The sequence below is a fragment of the Drosophila teissieri genome, chromosome 3R, assembly GCF_016746235.2.
Source record: "Drosophila teissieri strain GT53w chromosome 3R, Prin_Dtei_1.1, whole genome shotgun sequence".
Taxonomy (NCBI): Eukaryota; Metazoa; Arthropoda; class Insecta; order Diptera; family Drosophilidae; genus Drosophila; species Drosophila teissieri.
In genome coordinates this window covers 27,381,839-27,396,938 of record NC_053032.1, presented here as the reverse complement: position 1 = coordinate 27,396,938, position 15,100 = coordinate 27,381,839, and the positions used below count along the sequence as shown (strand labels likewise).

The 15,100-nt window shown below is 46.5% G+C and overlaps 5 protein-coding genes across 5 annotated transcripts; 2 read left to right on the top strand and 3 right to left on the bottom strand.

Annotated features, from left to right (window-relative positions):
- Positions 1-76: 76 nt before the first annotated feature.
- On the bottom strand, positions 77-1,609 carry LOC122622667 (WD repeat domain phosphoinositide-interacting protein 3). The gene is made up of 4 exons (XM_043801302.1): positions 1,408-1,609; positions 1,238-1,324; positions 399-1,160; positions 77-331 (listed from the first exon to the last, which is right to left on the bottom strand). The coding sequence occupies exons 1-4, from the start codon at positions 1,472-1,474 to the stop codon at positions 225-227; spliced, it is 1,023 nt and encodes a 340-aa protein (XP_043657237.1). The 5' UTR covers positions 1,475-1,609; the 3' UTR covers positions 77-224.
- Positions 1,610-1,967: 358 nt separating this feature from the next.
- On the top strand, positions 1,968-4,255 carry LOC122620063. Its single transcript, XM_043797342.1, has 4 exons — positions 1,968-2,278; positions 2,328-3,159; positions 3,215-3,262; positions 3,321-4,255. The coding sequence occupies exons 1-4, from the start codon at positions 2,090-2,092 to the stop codon at positions 4,052-4,054; spliced, it is 1,803 nt and encodes a 600-aa protein (XP_043653277.1). The 5' UTR covers positions 1,968-2,089; the 3' UTR covers positions 4,055-4,255.
- A 78-nt stretch (positions 4,256-4,333) lies between these two features.
- Positions 4,334-10,115, bottom strand: LOC122619579 (nuclear factor related to kappa-B-binding protein). The gene is made up of 4 exons (XM_043796598.1): positions 8,654-10,115; positions 6,007-8,485; positions 5,172-5,932; positions 4,334-5,106 (listed from the first exon to the last, which is right to left on the bottom strand). Exons 1-4 carry the CDS (start codon positions 9,857-9,859, stop codon positions 4,582-4,584), a joined length of 4,971 nt encoding a protein of 1,656 aa, XP_043652533.1. The 5' UTR covers positions 9,860-10,115; the 3' UTR covers positions 4,334-4,581.
- A 485-nt stretch (positions 10,116-10,600) lies between these two features.
- On the top strand, positions 10,601-12,234 carry LOC122619580 (ras-related GTP-binding protein A). Its single transcript, XM_043796599.1, has 4 exons — positions 10,601-10,738; positions 10,797-10,896; positions 10,961-11,345; positions 11,407-12,234. The coding sequence occupies exons 1-4, from the start codon at positions 10,727-10,729 to the stop codon at positions 11,843-11,845; spliced, it is 936 nt and encodes a 311-aa protein (XP_043652534.1). The 5' UTR covers positions 10,601-10,726; the 3' UTR covers positions 11,846-12,234.
- Positions 11,995-14,237, bottom strand: LOC122619581 (beta carbonic anhydrase 1). Its single transcript, XM_043796601.1, has 4 exons — positions 13,887-14,237; positions 13,047-13,131; positions 12,795-12,982; positions 11,995-12,718 (listed from the first exon to the last, which is right to left on the bottom strand). The coding sequence occupies exons 1-4, from the start codon at positions 13,977-13,979 to the stop codon at positions 12,317-12,319; spliced, it is 768 nt and encodes a 255-aa protein (XP_043652536.1). The 5' UTR covers positions 13,980-14,237; the 3' UTR covers positions 11,995-12,316.
- Between the last annotated feature and the right edge of the window lie 863 nt (positions 14,238-15,100).

Here is a 15,100-nt window from a genome sequence, read left to right as displayed (position 1 = left end):
CGTAACAATGCAATAAATGAGGGCTACATTAAAGTATCGGTGAATGTTTCGAATAAAATATAAAATATCCACAATCTTGTCTCAAGGTTTAACTACTTTTATGTGAACTCGACTTTTAACGTATTTTAAAGCATGCTTATAAGTAATATTGTATAACACATTTCCATGGAGATATATAATTGTATAGATGCATCAAAGGCGTTCGCAACAGTACGACTTGTATCCTAGGTCTCATCGTCTTGCAGCTCAAGGAATTGTGTGCAGATGTCTCGACTGCATTCGCCCTTGTTGTTGAATAGGAATTTATAATAGTGGCCGTCTGCACAAATGGCTGGATAAGAGAACAAAATGTTGATTACAGAATTCCCAGAGAGGGATCTGCTCCAGCTGCAACTTACCCACAACCGAATTGGGATCGGCGCCAAAGGCACATACACAACGAGGTCCCTGGGGTATAGAAAACTTGACAAAGCTCCACTGGCTCGAGAAGTACTTGGGTATTATGGGCAGCGAGGATTCACGGGGCTTGTTGTCCTCCAGGTTGAAGACGTGTATGGTGCCATGGTCAGAGGCGACGACCACCATTGTGGACTGGTGGTTAAAGTTGATGCAGAAGATGTTGGCATGGTTGCTTCCGCGCCTCAGCTCCGAAACCTTCTTGCCACTTTCCGTGTCAAAAATACGAATAAGAGTGCCCTTTTCCCCGGCGGTTGCCAGTCGTGTGCCTTGCAGATTCAGGGCAATGCAGCTGATACCAGCCTCGTGAGCAATCACCTCCAGTGGTGCCCGCTCTGTGTTGGCCAGATCAACAATTTGAACGTGGCCAGTTCGACGGCCGGGGAATGCGAGGAGGCTCTTGTTACTGTGCGGGCACAGCACACACAGCCCGTTGGGATTTGAGCTGGTTTCGAACACGTGCAGCTGCTGTGGTTGCTGAGTGAAGGTGAACACCTTAATCACTCCCTCCAACACGACCACGATGCGATCCCGACGCAGTCGTACCGCCCGCACGGGCTGATTGAAGTCCAACGATATGGCCGGGGACTTCTTCAGGTCATCCCACACGATCACCTTGTTGGGCGGGTACAGCGGCCGGATGCCGCCTCCAACCAGGGCTAAGTAATTGCAGCGAAACAGCATCTCCACATGGCTGAGACCACCTGAATTGTAGACAATGGAATTGGTTTTTGGTTTTATGCCGTGGGAGTCTCCCGCACTCTCTCTTTCACAACCATACCCTCTGGAAAGTATTGGCGCTCTTTCTCCTTCAGCGGATCACAGTTGTACACCCGGAATCCCGTGTCCGTCGCACAGGCGAAGCATCCTGCAACGCAATAGGCCAGTTATATTATACGGATAAGGTGTATCGTATATGTAAACAGCACACATCCGCACGTATGTACGTACCCTGGTCTTGATTGAAGGCTGCGTAGAGCAGCCCATTTCCATATGGGTTTTGCTCTGTGAGGTTCATTGCACTCTCCGGGGATGCTGGAAACCCGGGCTCGGCTCTGGCGATTTCCGATACAGTTGCTGGGCAGGCAGGAAAACAATTGGTCGGACGGCGGATGATTGTGTTTTTTCGTATAAAAACAATGACACAGTGCTGGAAATCGTCGATAAGTGGCCGGGCGGTGAATCGATAACTTTCGATGACCTACGGCGATCAGCTAAATCAACAAATTTTTGAACTCTAACAACTTGTTATTATGGGTTCTTAGACAGTAACGTGTCAACTCAATAACTTATAAAATTAAAATTTAAACAAACCAATTCATACCATAATATATTGTTATTATATTAGTTTTTACAAACACCAATATTGATGTTTTTTAAATGATCCACAGTGCTGTTTTGAATATAACGATCTAGCTATTTCAAAATCAAAGATCTAGCTATTATCAGTGGTATCTAGCTAATTATCTATTTCCAGCATCTCTATCACCCCCAATCCTTCACTATCGACCGACGTGTATGACTGTGCAACACTGCCAAAATGCTCCACCTCCAATTTCGCAAAATAACAAAAAGATAAATGGTCGCTTTGTGGAACGTACTCCTGTGAAAATTGGATATATGCTAGCGCACAATGGAGCTCAGTGCGGATCTGAATGGCTTCAGTGAGGACTCCATCGAACCCTGCCGGACATGTGGAATTTACTTTACCATGGGAATGGACATGGACCAGGCGATTTTGAAGCCCATTTTCGCCTCGGATGACGCCGCCGTCACAAGCATGGCGGAGATCCTCGAACAGATGAGTGCTTGGAACATAAAGGTGAGTAGTCATAGAATCGTATTATTTGGACCTAACTTATTTCCCAAAGGTTGCGAGGGAGGACGGACGACCGCAGTACATGTGCATTGCCTGCATTGCCGAGTTCCACCGGCTGCTTAAATTCAAGCGCAGCTGTATGGAGACACAGGAGCAGTTTAGCGAGCTTGAGTATCAGCGCGAACACAATGGGATCGTGATTAAACGGGAAATTGAGCCGGAGGAGGAGAAGTTCTGCGGATTCATATATCTGGACACTGACGAGGAGGATATCAGCGACGAGGATGGTAGTAGACGCGTGTGCGCCGCCTTCGACATACCGCATGTGCCCATTAAAGAGGAGCACATGGCCCGAGTGCCAGTGCAGAATAATGACCAGTTTCAGCCACCCGAGCCCAAAGACTTTGCATCGCTTGTTGATTCCACTTTCGACATGATAGACAACGATGCATCAACGGCTGGAATGTTTGCGCCGTCTGTTGATGATGCATCTGGAACGGCCGATGATGGCACCAAAGAGGAGGAGGAGGAGGAGATAGTCAGATTTACATACGACGATGACAACGATGCGACAGCGCCGCTTCCGCCACCGATTTACTCGCCGGTTGTTTCTTGTAAGCTATGCTATTACGAATCCCCCGACCAGGACGCGCATATGGACCACATGCGCCGCACCCATCTCCTTAAGGACTGGGAATGCCATATTTGCGCCAAAAAGTTTACAAATGCCCAAGAATCGCGCATCAAGTTCCACATGAAGTATCACAAGTTACAGCGGCACATTAAGTGTCCCGTTTGCGGGTTCATCTGCAACTCCAAAGAGACTCTCAAGGAGCACAGGCAGGCTGTGCACGTACGCACCAAGTGCACTTACTGTGGCAAAAGTGAGTACAACACATTTATAAAACAAATTTAATTTATTAACATTTGCATTTGCAGCTGTGAAAAACGCAATGCTACAATCACATTTGAAAAAGCACTTAGAAGGTCAGTAAGAAGAATGCAACGGTCTCCTTTTTTTTTTAACTTTATATTTTATGCGTAGAGGGTGAAGCCGAACTTGCCCAGCATCTGAAATTATTGGAGAAACTTCCAGTAAAACTTTTCCCCCCGGAAGGCATTCAATCTCCACATTTATCTTCTTCACCTGCTCTGGAAGGCAGTGTTGCCGAAGACACCACTGACCCTAAGGGCTCAAATATTCCTGGGGTATCCAATGTTCCAGATAATTCTAATGTTATGGAGGACTCCAGTGTTCCTGCAAAAGAGACATCCAATCCTGCGGACATCCAATGTCCGACGGACACACCTGCAAACGTAGAAGTTCCTGTTTCATCCGCTTTACTATCATCCGTGCCAACTGAACGTGTCATTAAGTGCGCATTTTGCAGCTACCAATTTGAAGAGGCTCAGCAGCTGCAGGCTCATGTGCTGGCCAGTCACACAAAGACAAAAAAGAGACGTCGCTCTTCAGAACACAAATCACCCGTGAGAAAGCCAACGCAGGCTATGCTAACGTCGCCAATTGCAAAGATAACCAAAAAGCCAACCATCGAGTCCGAAGTAAGCATCGTCCGAGAAGTCAGCTCTGTCCAAATGGATAGCACCGCCCAGCAGGAGACCGGAACTGAAGCGACAACCAATGACAGCTCCCCTGCCGAGCCGAAGCCAGAAAAAGCTTACATCTCGTGTAACATTTGCGGCAAATTCTTTGACTTGAAAATTAAGCTCAACAGACATCTAAAGCAGCACAAGAGGGTGCCGCAAAATGCCGTTTAGTCTGTAGCATTTCTAGCGTATAGCTATTATTCCATATTAATTCATTTTGTAAAAATTATAGCCAAATCATCATTTCCCATTGGTCTGCCAAATTCAAACGTTGAAAACTTTCCATTAAAATTTCTCACTATTGCGTATTTGATTGGGAATATACTTACTTTGTTATTTAAATAAAAGAGCAAGAATTTTGCTGATATTTCATTTATCTAGCGATGCAAAACTGCAATGAATAACTGAAACTAAAGCACATTTGTTTTTGTACTGCAAGCAAACATGACCTTTCTGGTTTCATTTGAGTTTTATTGGGTGTCTCTATATATATATTATTTTATAAACTGTTTCATAAAATTGGTTGCTGGATGGGACATCTTATCAGTGTCCATTAAATTTACTTAGTACGAAGCAATATTTGCAATCTTTCTGCCTACATAGATAAATTACACGTGTTGTTAAAAAACAAAATCGAAGAAAGTGTAACCGGTAAGGATATTCAACGTGGTTAACAAGCCTCTCCGCTCCTCAGCCTCCTAATTGCCACTCCCTGTGGCCGTCTTGAGAACCGTTGCCGGAATTAGTTTTGTAGTCAGCGTCTTTGCTCCTGTTTCTCCGGCTGCCGTCGTCACAGAAATTTTTCCACCTACCGTTGCACCACCTGCCGATGCTGTTGCCATGGGTATCACTTTTAAGCTGGACAGTGGCTTCAGGTTCATGCCCTGCAGTCCCGGTGAGAAGAAGAGCTGTCCACCGTTGCCTTGCACGGCGAATACGAGATTGTTGCCAGGCGTTGTCGACGCAGCAGGAGCTGCTGTCGTTGTGGAGCTGTTTACAACGCTGCTGTTGACGGTACTAGTGATTGATTTGTTGGCCACCAGTACGTTCTTGGCCAAGCGCAACGTTTGAGTGCCTCCCGGTCCAATTAGCAACGTTTTGGGCGCCGTCGCTATGCCGCTAGTGGAAGTAGTTCCACTATTGCTGCTGCTACTGGCTAGTCGCAACAGTTGGTTGCCCATAATGACAGTCTGAACGGGAGCGCCGGCACCTCGAGCGGAAATCTGCAAATTTAAGATTGGATTAAGAACAAATACTATACGCTTATGATCTGGTCAAGATCACTTACCGCTCCCTGCAGCTTCACCGTCTGACCTCCAATCACAATATTCTGAGTTGTTCGCCCGGCAGCGTTAGTCACTCCAGTTCCCGTAACCAGGGTTCCACCTGCTCCTCCCACTGCCGCTGATGCAAGTGCTGTTGTCGTCGTTGTAGTGGTCTGGGTAGTGGCCACACTACTGCCGCCAAGCTGTTTTAATGTTTTGGCGTGCAGTAGTAGTGGTTTTCCCGGAAGCACAGTAGTTTTTCCAATAATTTTGGGTACCACAGTCGATGTGTTTCCAGTTGCTGGAGTAGTACTGGTGGCACTCACAATTCGTGTCATCGTGGGCAACTGCTTCGTTGGCTGGTTGGGACTAAGTGTAATTACATTTCCCGCTGAGGAAGTGGCCAACTGGAAGATGTTGTTGCCAGCGGTTGTAAGCAGTTTTCCCCCAGCAGGTTGCTTTTGCAGCAGACTATCCAAAGTGATGATTTGTCCAGCTGTTTGAGGGTTTCCCGCTCCCATTATTCCTCCAGTTGCCACAGATGTGGCTGGAGTAGCTCGAATAACGCGCGTTGCATTTCCTCCCACTGCCGTTAAGGTACCGGATTGATTCGTAGCCATTACCGGTTGCTTGAAGTTCTGCAAGACAATTCTCTGCTGCTGCGGTGACAAATTTGTCGTTGCTTTGGTGACCGAGCCACTTGGCGATGTGGTGAGTATTTTGGGTGCTGCTTTCGTCAGCGACTGGAATACGATTTTCTTGTTCGCGGAAATTGCCGTGTTGCCTTTAAAATAAAATAAGGATTATATAATAAAACCTGTAGAACAACTACTTAAATACACAAACAGTCGTACTCACCCACAATGATCCTTTGCTGCTGTGAGTTCAGGGCAGGACTGGCATTGTTCACCTTCTGTTTCAGCTGTTGCTGCTGCTGCTGAAGATTGGCAAATGCTTGTGGCGACATTTTTACTATCGTTCCACCTCCCGTAACAGGAGAACTGATAGTGCTCATTGTCACAGGACTTGCAGTTTCTGTAGCGGCAACACTTGTAACTGGTTTGTTGGCCACAATGGAAACAGCGCCGATCTTCTGCTGAGCCGGACGCACCGTCTGGGTTTGCGGAACAACGCGGGGTCCGAGGATTTGAACAGAGTTGGGCTTGGTACCTATTACTGGGTTCCCGGATACTGCAGCTCCTCCAGCGGGCAACAGACGAATAATGTTCTTCGGCATCTGAGGACGCGGGGTGATAGTGACTGCCTTGGGTTTTCCAGCAATCGGTTGTACCTTCACATGCTGTCCCTGTTGCTGTAGCTGCTGACCGCTTTGCTGTTGATCCAGAGGTATGATAAAGTTTCCTATTTTGTTATTAGGAACGGGCTTTTTGATGGTCAGCTTTTTGGCAACCGTAGAGGGAACGGATCCTCCTCCTTGATTTGGAGTGGTTGCTACATGCACTGTTTGCAAGCCACTGGGAGTGGATACCAATATGGGCGTGGTGTTACGCGTGGGACTGATCTTGGAGATCGCAAAGGTGCCAGATTTAGCAGTTGCCAACTGCCGTTGAACGGGCGATGAAACGGAATTGGGCACTCCCACAGGCTTAAGCAGAGATTTCTGTATCTGCTGCATGGGGATTTGATTTGCATTTATATTGGCTGTGGCTGCTACAATCGTTCCTGCACTTGGCGTGCCAGGTGGTACATGATATTTTAAGGGCGGCACTGGCGGACATTTAACGGCGAGTGGTTTCTTCATCTGCAGAGCAGCACCCACTGGTTGTGGCACCGAAACTGGAACCGGTGAGACCACTGATGGAACCAAGGCGGGTACTTGCTCCTGCTGGTGCTCTGGAGCTAAGCCAGAGCCGTCGTCTGGTATCTTAGGTCTGCTCAGCTGCTTTCTTTGCTGCTGCTTCTGTTTAACTAAGGATTGGTTATGCCGATGCATTTTCTCGAATTCCGCCTCGCTGCGATTTCGATGCAAATAAATCCAGATCTTGCGCCTTGCATCGTACTTCACGCAAGGATCCGGACCACCGTGCATACGATCCAAGGCACCACTCACAATGGTCTGTAACACATTATCCGCAGCTTGTTGACTGATATACTGGGAGCACTTAAGCAGTTCGGAGATCTCGGAGCGAGTTCCCTCTCCATTGGGAAGCCGAGCGGTAGCATCTCGTACTAGAGTCAGGATAGTCACAAATGGAGGTCGGTCATCCACCATAACTGCGTGACCCCTTGCTTTGTTCAGTGGCAGACTTTGGGTATAGATTCCTTTGACTGGGCCCACCACACTCTCATACCCATTGAGACGATAGGTGAACGGTCGATGCGGATACTCAAAGCGTATTCTCTCCTGGCGCTGGAACTCAAGGATCTCCGCCTGGCTGGCTGAGCGCACAGTCCAGGTGGTGGGACATCTTGGAGGCGGTGTTGGTGACGCATCCACCATCGAGTTCAGGTGAACACCCGAAATCAAAACCGGGCTGAGTTGAGACTGTTCCTCCCTTTGGGTTCGCAACCAAAACTGACATAGGCTGAGGAGTCTTGCATCCGAATCCCGACCAGCTCCTATCCACTGGTAGATTCCCAACTGAGTTTTGTGCTCAATATAGGGAACATAATCGGCAGGAACGGAAGCCAAATCACCCGATAAGAAATTGATTGCCGACTGTAACAGCTTAGACCAATCTGGCTGGAACCTTGGCCATTCCCCGATAGGTATTGCGGCATCCGAGTTGATTTCCCGCCAGCTGGACAACAAGATTTGCAGTTCGCCGTATGTCAACCTGTGCTGCGGTGTGGATACAAATAGATCCCTCAGCAGAGAGAAGAAGCAGGCAGGGCGAGGTGAGGCTGGCGGACGAATCTGCACTTCCCGGGTGGGACTGCCGGTGATATGTCCAGCAGTTGCAGGAACACTAATCGTGTTGTTCGAGTGATTGGGCGTCGTGGGACTCGCCTTGGGATTTGTTATGGGACCATTCAAAGGTTCCAGCTTGGGCACGGGATGTGGAAGAACAACTGGAGCGGGCATTACTTTCTTTGGCATAGGCGGGGGCTCCTTGTGCGACAGGTGCTCCTCCGGATGATCTTCCGGTGCTCGGCGGCCGTACAGTTGGTGCGGTTCATCCAGCAGCATGGGCTCCTCATCTACAAACTCATCTTTCGTAGGCGTTACGCCAATGGGCACAAGAGCGGGTGGATCTGCATTGAGGCGGGCCATGAGCGCTTTCGGTTTTCGACCTGGCTTAAAGCTTCCGACGAACTGTGCTCGAGTGCAGATGTCGCGCAGTCGTACCTCCGATGTATCGAACTCAGGACTCTCCTGAAATTTTAATTTTTTCTCAATTAGAAACTCTTGTGGGAAATTGTTCTACGTTTTAAGTTATAAAACAAACAAAAAAGATAATTTGATTTAAACAATAACAGGTACCAATTAGCATATTGTGGACATAGATCGCAACTGTATTTTCACAACAGGCCAATGACTTACCGGTTGTTCCAATTTCCGGCGCTTGTAGTCCCTTAGATACTTCCGGAAGTTCTTGTCGTTGAGCTGGGGAATTTTCTCCGCCTGCATGGAGCGCAGCACAAGGTCGTCGTCTACACCAGGTCGCCGCTTGAAGAAGGTGTTGTAAATGCATTTCTTGTCCGCCGCATTCGAGGGCCTGCCAGGTCCTGCCGGCTCCGGAGCCTTGGGCTCCTCCAATTTGAATTCCTGCGGGGCCTTGGCCAAGCGGTCCATGAGCTGTGAGCATTCCTCGTCCTCCTCCTCCTCCTCCGCACTGATGTCGCCGGGTTTTGCCTCTAGCCCGCCTATAAGTTCCAGAAGCTCTTGGGCATAGCGTTTCTTGGCACGCTGCGAACAAAATCTGTTTTCCGTCGAGAGTGTGGGCGGTTTTCTCTTACGGGAACGCGGCCTAGGCAGGTTTTTACCAAAAGCACCATCAGAGGGTGGAGCAGAGGTGTAGGCATGTTGGAGAAGCTGTTCCCTTGATAGAAAGAGCTCCTTAGCTAGCTGGCTCAAGCGTTCAGCCTGCTGGAAACGAAATTCTCTTCTGCCCGAGTGCTGAATGCTCTTACGCAGCTGAAGGACATCCGGGCGCAGGTTTCCTTCTTCCAGTTGGCGTTGCAGCTGAAGCAGTGGAGATTGACCGAAGCGCTGAAGGCCACCATTGAATAGCTGCACCAGTGTACGTTGCTGTTCGGCACCGGCCTGTGCCTGTCCAGATACCAAACGGGAGAAGTCCGGTAGCATCGGCTGTAGCCGGGCCTGGAGGTGATGGGGCAGCATTTGCCAGGTCTCAAGAGAGAAGAACTCATGAAAAATGGATGCATTTTCGCACAAGCCCCGCGGCAAACGAAAGATATCCCGCCCAGTGAGCTGCGCCAGCTCCAGTTCGTCCGACCGGCAGGTGGTGGTGTCGTCCTCCGTTTCCGAAGCGCTGCCCGCGTCCTGGTCGGTCATATCCTCGTCCTCGCCATCCGGATCATCATCCAGGGAGCCGCTCGTCGAATCCGAGGAGCTACTGCTCGACGTACGACTCCTCTGACTGCTGGCCGAGTTGCTCCCGCTGTCGCTCATCCGGCCATCGCCCTCCTCCTCCTCGGAGTCCACACTGCGATTTGGATTCGCATTTGGATTCCCATTGGCATTTGGACTCGGCCTGGGCACTGTGTTTACGTTTATGTTGCTCATCGGATCGCCAACGATTCGTCACCAGATTTTTCTTCGCGAAGAGCGATTTTTTCTCTACACTAACTTATAATTTTTGTCTCTTACGCCGCTGTCCTGCCTCGTTATATCAATCAGCCAGCGTTAGCTGCTGGTTTTCTTCTTTTTTTATTGTTAAGCATGTTTTCTCTGCGATTTCTCACCATTCATCACGAAACGCGTGCACGCTAGAGATGGCACGATGTGGCGGTGGTGGTTGTTCCACTTTTGCGGTTTAAAAAAAGCACTCATCTTCATTATGGGGGTTATTTTTCGCTCTTACGTGGAGTTTTCGGGGTTAGGTTCTTCGAATAGTTATGCTACACTTAAACGGTACAGTTAAATGTCAAGAAAACGCCAAAATAAAATCATCCGCTAGAGGTGAGACGATGAAACGGCCTTGAGTTGTTCGCGTTCATGGTGACTGCACCTTATCGGCATTCATTTGAAAGAATAACCGTAAATTATATACAATGTATATTTTGAATACAACCCATTTCATATTGTTAAGTAACAACATTATAGCAAATGAAATATTTTCAAGATATGTTATAATTTCTGTATGACGCCTTACATTAAGGTTTTTGGTGTGTTTTATTATAAACATACACCTTTGTACTTCTCAACCTAATTGCATTTCATGTCGAGCTTATGTACACATATTTTAATGATCTAAAATACATGCATTTCTTATTATCTTTAATCTAACGGTAAGGAACCAATTCGATAACCATCCATTTAACTTCGCGTTACTTTTGATGGTGTCATCGACAGTGTAGCATCACTAGCCCAGCCTATTATTTGTTTTTATTGTTGATTATTTTCCTGGAGATCTGAAAAACCAGCGGCACAATGAAGAAAAAGGTGTGGTTTTTGCTTGTTCCTGTTAAGCTTCGGAAGTACAATATATTTGTATTACCAGGTGTTGCTGATGGGGAAGAGCGGATCGGGAAAGACCAGCATGCGCTCCATTATCTTTGCTAACTATATCGCCCGTGATACGACACGCCTCGGAGCAACAAGTGAGTAGCACTATATGATCGGAAAGGGGAGGAACTGATCCTACCATGCACTATCCTATCTTAGTCGATGTGGAGCACTCCCATGTGCGGTTTCTGGGCAACCTGGTACTCAATCTCTGGGACTGTGGCGGTCAGGAGGGCTTCATGAAGCAGTACTTTGCCCAGCAGCGGGACAACATCTTTCGCAATGTGGAGGTGCTGATCTATGTGTTTGATGTGGAGAGCCAGGAGATAGAGCGCGACATCCATTACTACCAGAGCTGCTTGGAGGCACTGCTCCAGAATTCGCCTGAGGCCAAGATCTTCTGTCTGGTGCACAAAATGGACCTGGTGCCGGAGGGCCTTCGCGAGAGTGTGTTCACTGAGCGCATGGAGGATCTCATCAAGTTGTCTAAGCCCGGGAATGTCACCTGTTTCCGCACCAGCATTTGGGATGAAACACTATACAAGTTAGTAAACGCGCAGTTTTCAGGAGAATTTATATAAAATACAACTATTAACTGCTTGTAGAGCCTGGTCTTCCATCGTCACGATGCTAATACCGAATGTTGCTGCTCTGGAGAACTCTGTGACACATTTCGGAAATGTCATTGAGGCGGATGAGGTGCTGTTGTTCGAAAAGGCCACCTTTCTGGTGATCTCCCATTGCCAGAGCAAGAAGAACCGCGACTCGCACCGCTTTGAAAAGGTGTCCAACATCATCAAGCAGTTCAAGCTAAGCTGTTCCAAATTGGGCGCCAAGTTCCAATCGATGGAGGTGCGCAATAGCGCATTTGCCGCTTTCATAGACACCTTCACCAGCAACACCTACGTGATGGTGGTCATGTCGGATCCCACGCTGCCCTCGGAGGCTACGCTAGTCAACATAAGGAACGCTCGGAAGTACTTCGAGGAGCTGGAAAATCCAAGCAACAGTGCCATGAACCATCATGGCCACAAGTACCATTGATGATTAAACGAGGATCGTTGTTTTCCATAACACCATTAGCCGTTCTCCGTTCAAAAAGACATGAATACCGTCTGTTGTTGTGCAAACATCGAAGCGCCCAAGGTGCCGCCCCAAAGTCTTACAGCTTCCCGTAACTATAAATACGTATATATGTTTTTTATCGCTCACTTTCTTCATGACTGCCGTAATAGTTAATGGTGTAATTGTAAATATGGCAGTGCGCATCTCACATAATAGCTTTCTTAAGTTATGGAGGTCGTAGTGAGTGAGCGATGGATTGCCATCTCCTTCGTTGATTTTTCGTAGATTTGTAAGTTGAAACCTTTGTAGGCCTTAAGTTTATATACAAAAACAATTACACACTTATAAATACACAAAACAATCCTAAATATTGGTAACTTTTAAATGCCGATCGCGGTATAAGGCCCACATATCACAGATAATCCAGTTGGTCCTGTTGGCCTGTTTCGCCTACGAATAGAATCTCCTCACCTCCTCGGACAATCGATCCACGGTGTCCTCATCAACGGGCAGAAAACGTTTCGCTCCGCGACTAAAGTAGTAGATGTCACCGGTGTAAATATCGAACCAAAGGGCATGAATGTGGAGATCGTGGGATTCAAGGCGAGCCTTAAGGAAGCCGTAGGAGGCAATGTTGGACATTTGCTGTAGTGTGTTGATCTGGGATAGTTTGTCCTCCAAGGCAAACTTCTGCTCCTCATCGATGTAGGCCACAAAGCGGCGGAGCGGAGTCTCCGAAGAGAAGATCAGTGGATCCTTCATGCCAGCGTCGCGCCACTCCTGGAACCTCTCCAAGCTGGTGTTGGCATGGGTGCACAGCCAAGAGCGCAAGGGCGAGAGGCGTCGGTTAAGCTGGTGGAGAAAGGTGAGTGATTCGATTGTAGCTAGTAGTGATCTAGACCCTAAAAGCTTTGACTTTCCCAAATACCTTGGAGGCAAAATCAGGATCTCTTAGTTGGTACAACAGGTTCATGGCCTTGCAGTCACTGTGTCCGCAGACTATTATGTGTCTAATGTCGTTCACCACGCATCCCAGCTCCAGAGCTGCCGGTTCGCAGCTGAAGTACTCGTCCTGGAAGTGCTGGGCATGGGGAATCAGATTGCCAGCATTTCGCACTTAAACGTGGGATTAGGCAGGAATGTTAGGCCATAAATTATCTACTCGACTGGAGTTACTCACCCACAAACATATCGCCCACGTGAGTGTCGGTGTACCGGGTGGGAATCATTCTACTGTCCATGCAGGTGAAGAAGACGGCCTTGGGCTGAATGATAAAGTTTATCAATATTAAATGTTAGAATATCTAGCTATCGGCCAATGTGCCAATATACACCGAATATAGGCACCCCAAGTTATGACATACTTGGCAAATGGCCAATGCGTCAATGGGTTCAAGGCTGTACAACAGGGAAATTCAAGTATGTTGAAAATATTGATGGACGAACATATCTTGAAGGAAGTCCACGTTTTTCACAGAAAACTATTTTTGCTGATTAAATAGTTCTCTTGACCTCGCCACGAAATTGATTCATTTTTTAATACAATTTGAATCTAATTAATTTAACAAGTTTTTAATATTCATTATTTTGCTCTTAGTCTCAAATATCTGTGATATTTCCTTTTTAAATTTGTTTAAATATTTCCAATTAGAACTACATTAAATTGACAATTAGCAAAGGTGCACGACATTCAAGAGCACTGAAAAGCCATCAGCTAAGTATATGAACATATAATTTAATATAAAGCAAACAAAAGGGGGTGAATGGGGATAATTTGGTGGTCAACCGGTTTGCCTTTGTTGTTTGTTTACCAAATAAAACCCAAAAGAGAGCCAAGATAAAGAGCGAAATGTGGGGAGAGCGCCAAGTTTGCGACAGACAAGTCGAAAAAAATGTGATAATGATATAAAAACGGGCAATTGGTTCCCCACAAGGCAAACGCATGCTCCAAGTTCTTTTTTTGTGAATGTGAAATAGTTCTATTCCGAAATCTTGACCTATAAACTGTATGGCTGCTCACTTCTGGATTGTCGCGGACTTTCTGGAACTCCTTGACCATTTGCTCCCTCGTCGTATTTCTGTACCGCATAATTCCCCTCAAAATACGCTCCATTTTGCGGTTTGGTTTATTGGGGCTTCTTAAACTTAATTCGACACTTTAATTGCACGCACTTTGGCACCACAATTGATTTTCCTCGATTTGTGTATAATAATGACGCACTCGCGCCAAACAAAAAGTACGTTGGAGCTCTGTTGACGGCGGTGGAGCATTTGAAGCGGAATTGTTGCCTCCAAAACACGCGACGTATTTGGCGAGCAGCTGTTGTTGTCTCTCTGGGAGCGTGCTCCCCACTCTCTTGGGGAGACATTAAGAGAAATAATACGAGTGCTATATGCTATATGGGGGATAGTTTCAAGGTGCTAATTATTTCCATTTATAAATAAACACATTCGGCTACGGCAAGAACTTTAAAGTTAATTGGATATTTCTCGAGTTTACAGCACTCATGATACCTATGTAATGTGTTTCATATTCAATTGATATATATTAATTTCTGTAGATGCGGATTGCATATTAAAAAACTGTCTATAGTTTTATTACTATAACTAAACAATATTTGTTCAAATAGGTTTTTTAATAAAGCGATCTAAGAGACTCACAAAGATAAGAGAAATAATAAAGGATTCCCCACCCACACTAAAAGACACTCCCTTCCCAAATGATTGCCCAGTGAATATTATTGTGGGGAGCGCACATCGATGGCTTAATGGCATTTCTCTGAGCTAACATCTCTGGCAAGTTCCAGACAGTCGACCAGCGACAAAAGTCAACCTATTCGCCAGACGGCTTATCAGTGGAGCAGAGTGGGAAACGACTCGAAGAGCTGATGATGTTGATATTATGGCTTCCACGTTTTGTACTTATTTTGCTGTAGCCTTTCCTAATCAATATTTTGATGGAACTTTCTGATGACTTCCTGATCTCTGGAAGTCAATGTCAGTTCAATATGTTTTATTCCTTAATATATGTAGTTATTTAATTTTAAATAAGCGGAAATATAATTATTACAGTCCCTTCTTTTAGTGCAAAAACTAACAAAATTGTACAAATTGTAAAAAAGTTTATCAAGTTTATTTGTGGAACATTTGTTTCTGAGGTTTCCATTTTAAAAAGTCCGCCAATAAATATTATCTACATCGTTTCTACATGGTAAGTACAAGTTCCAGTGTTGG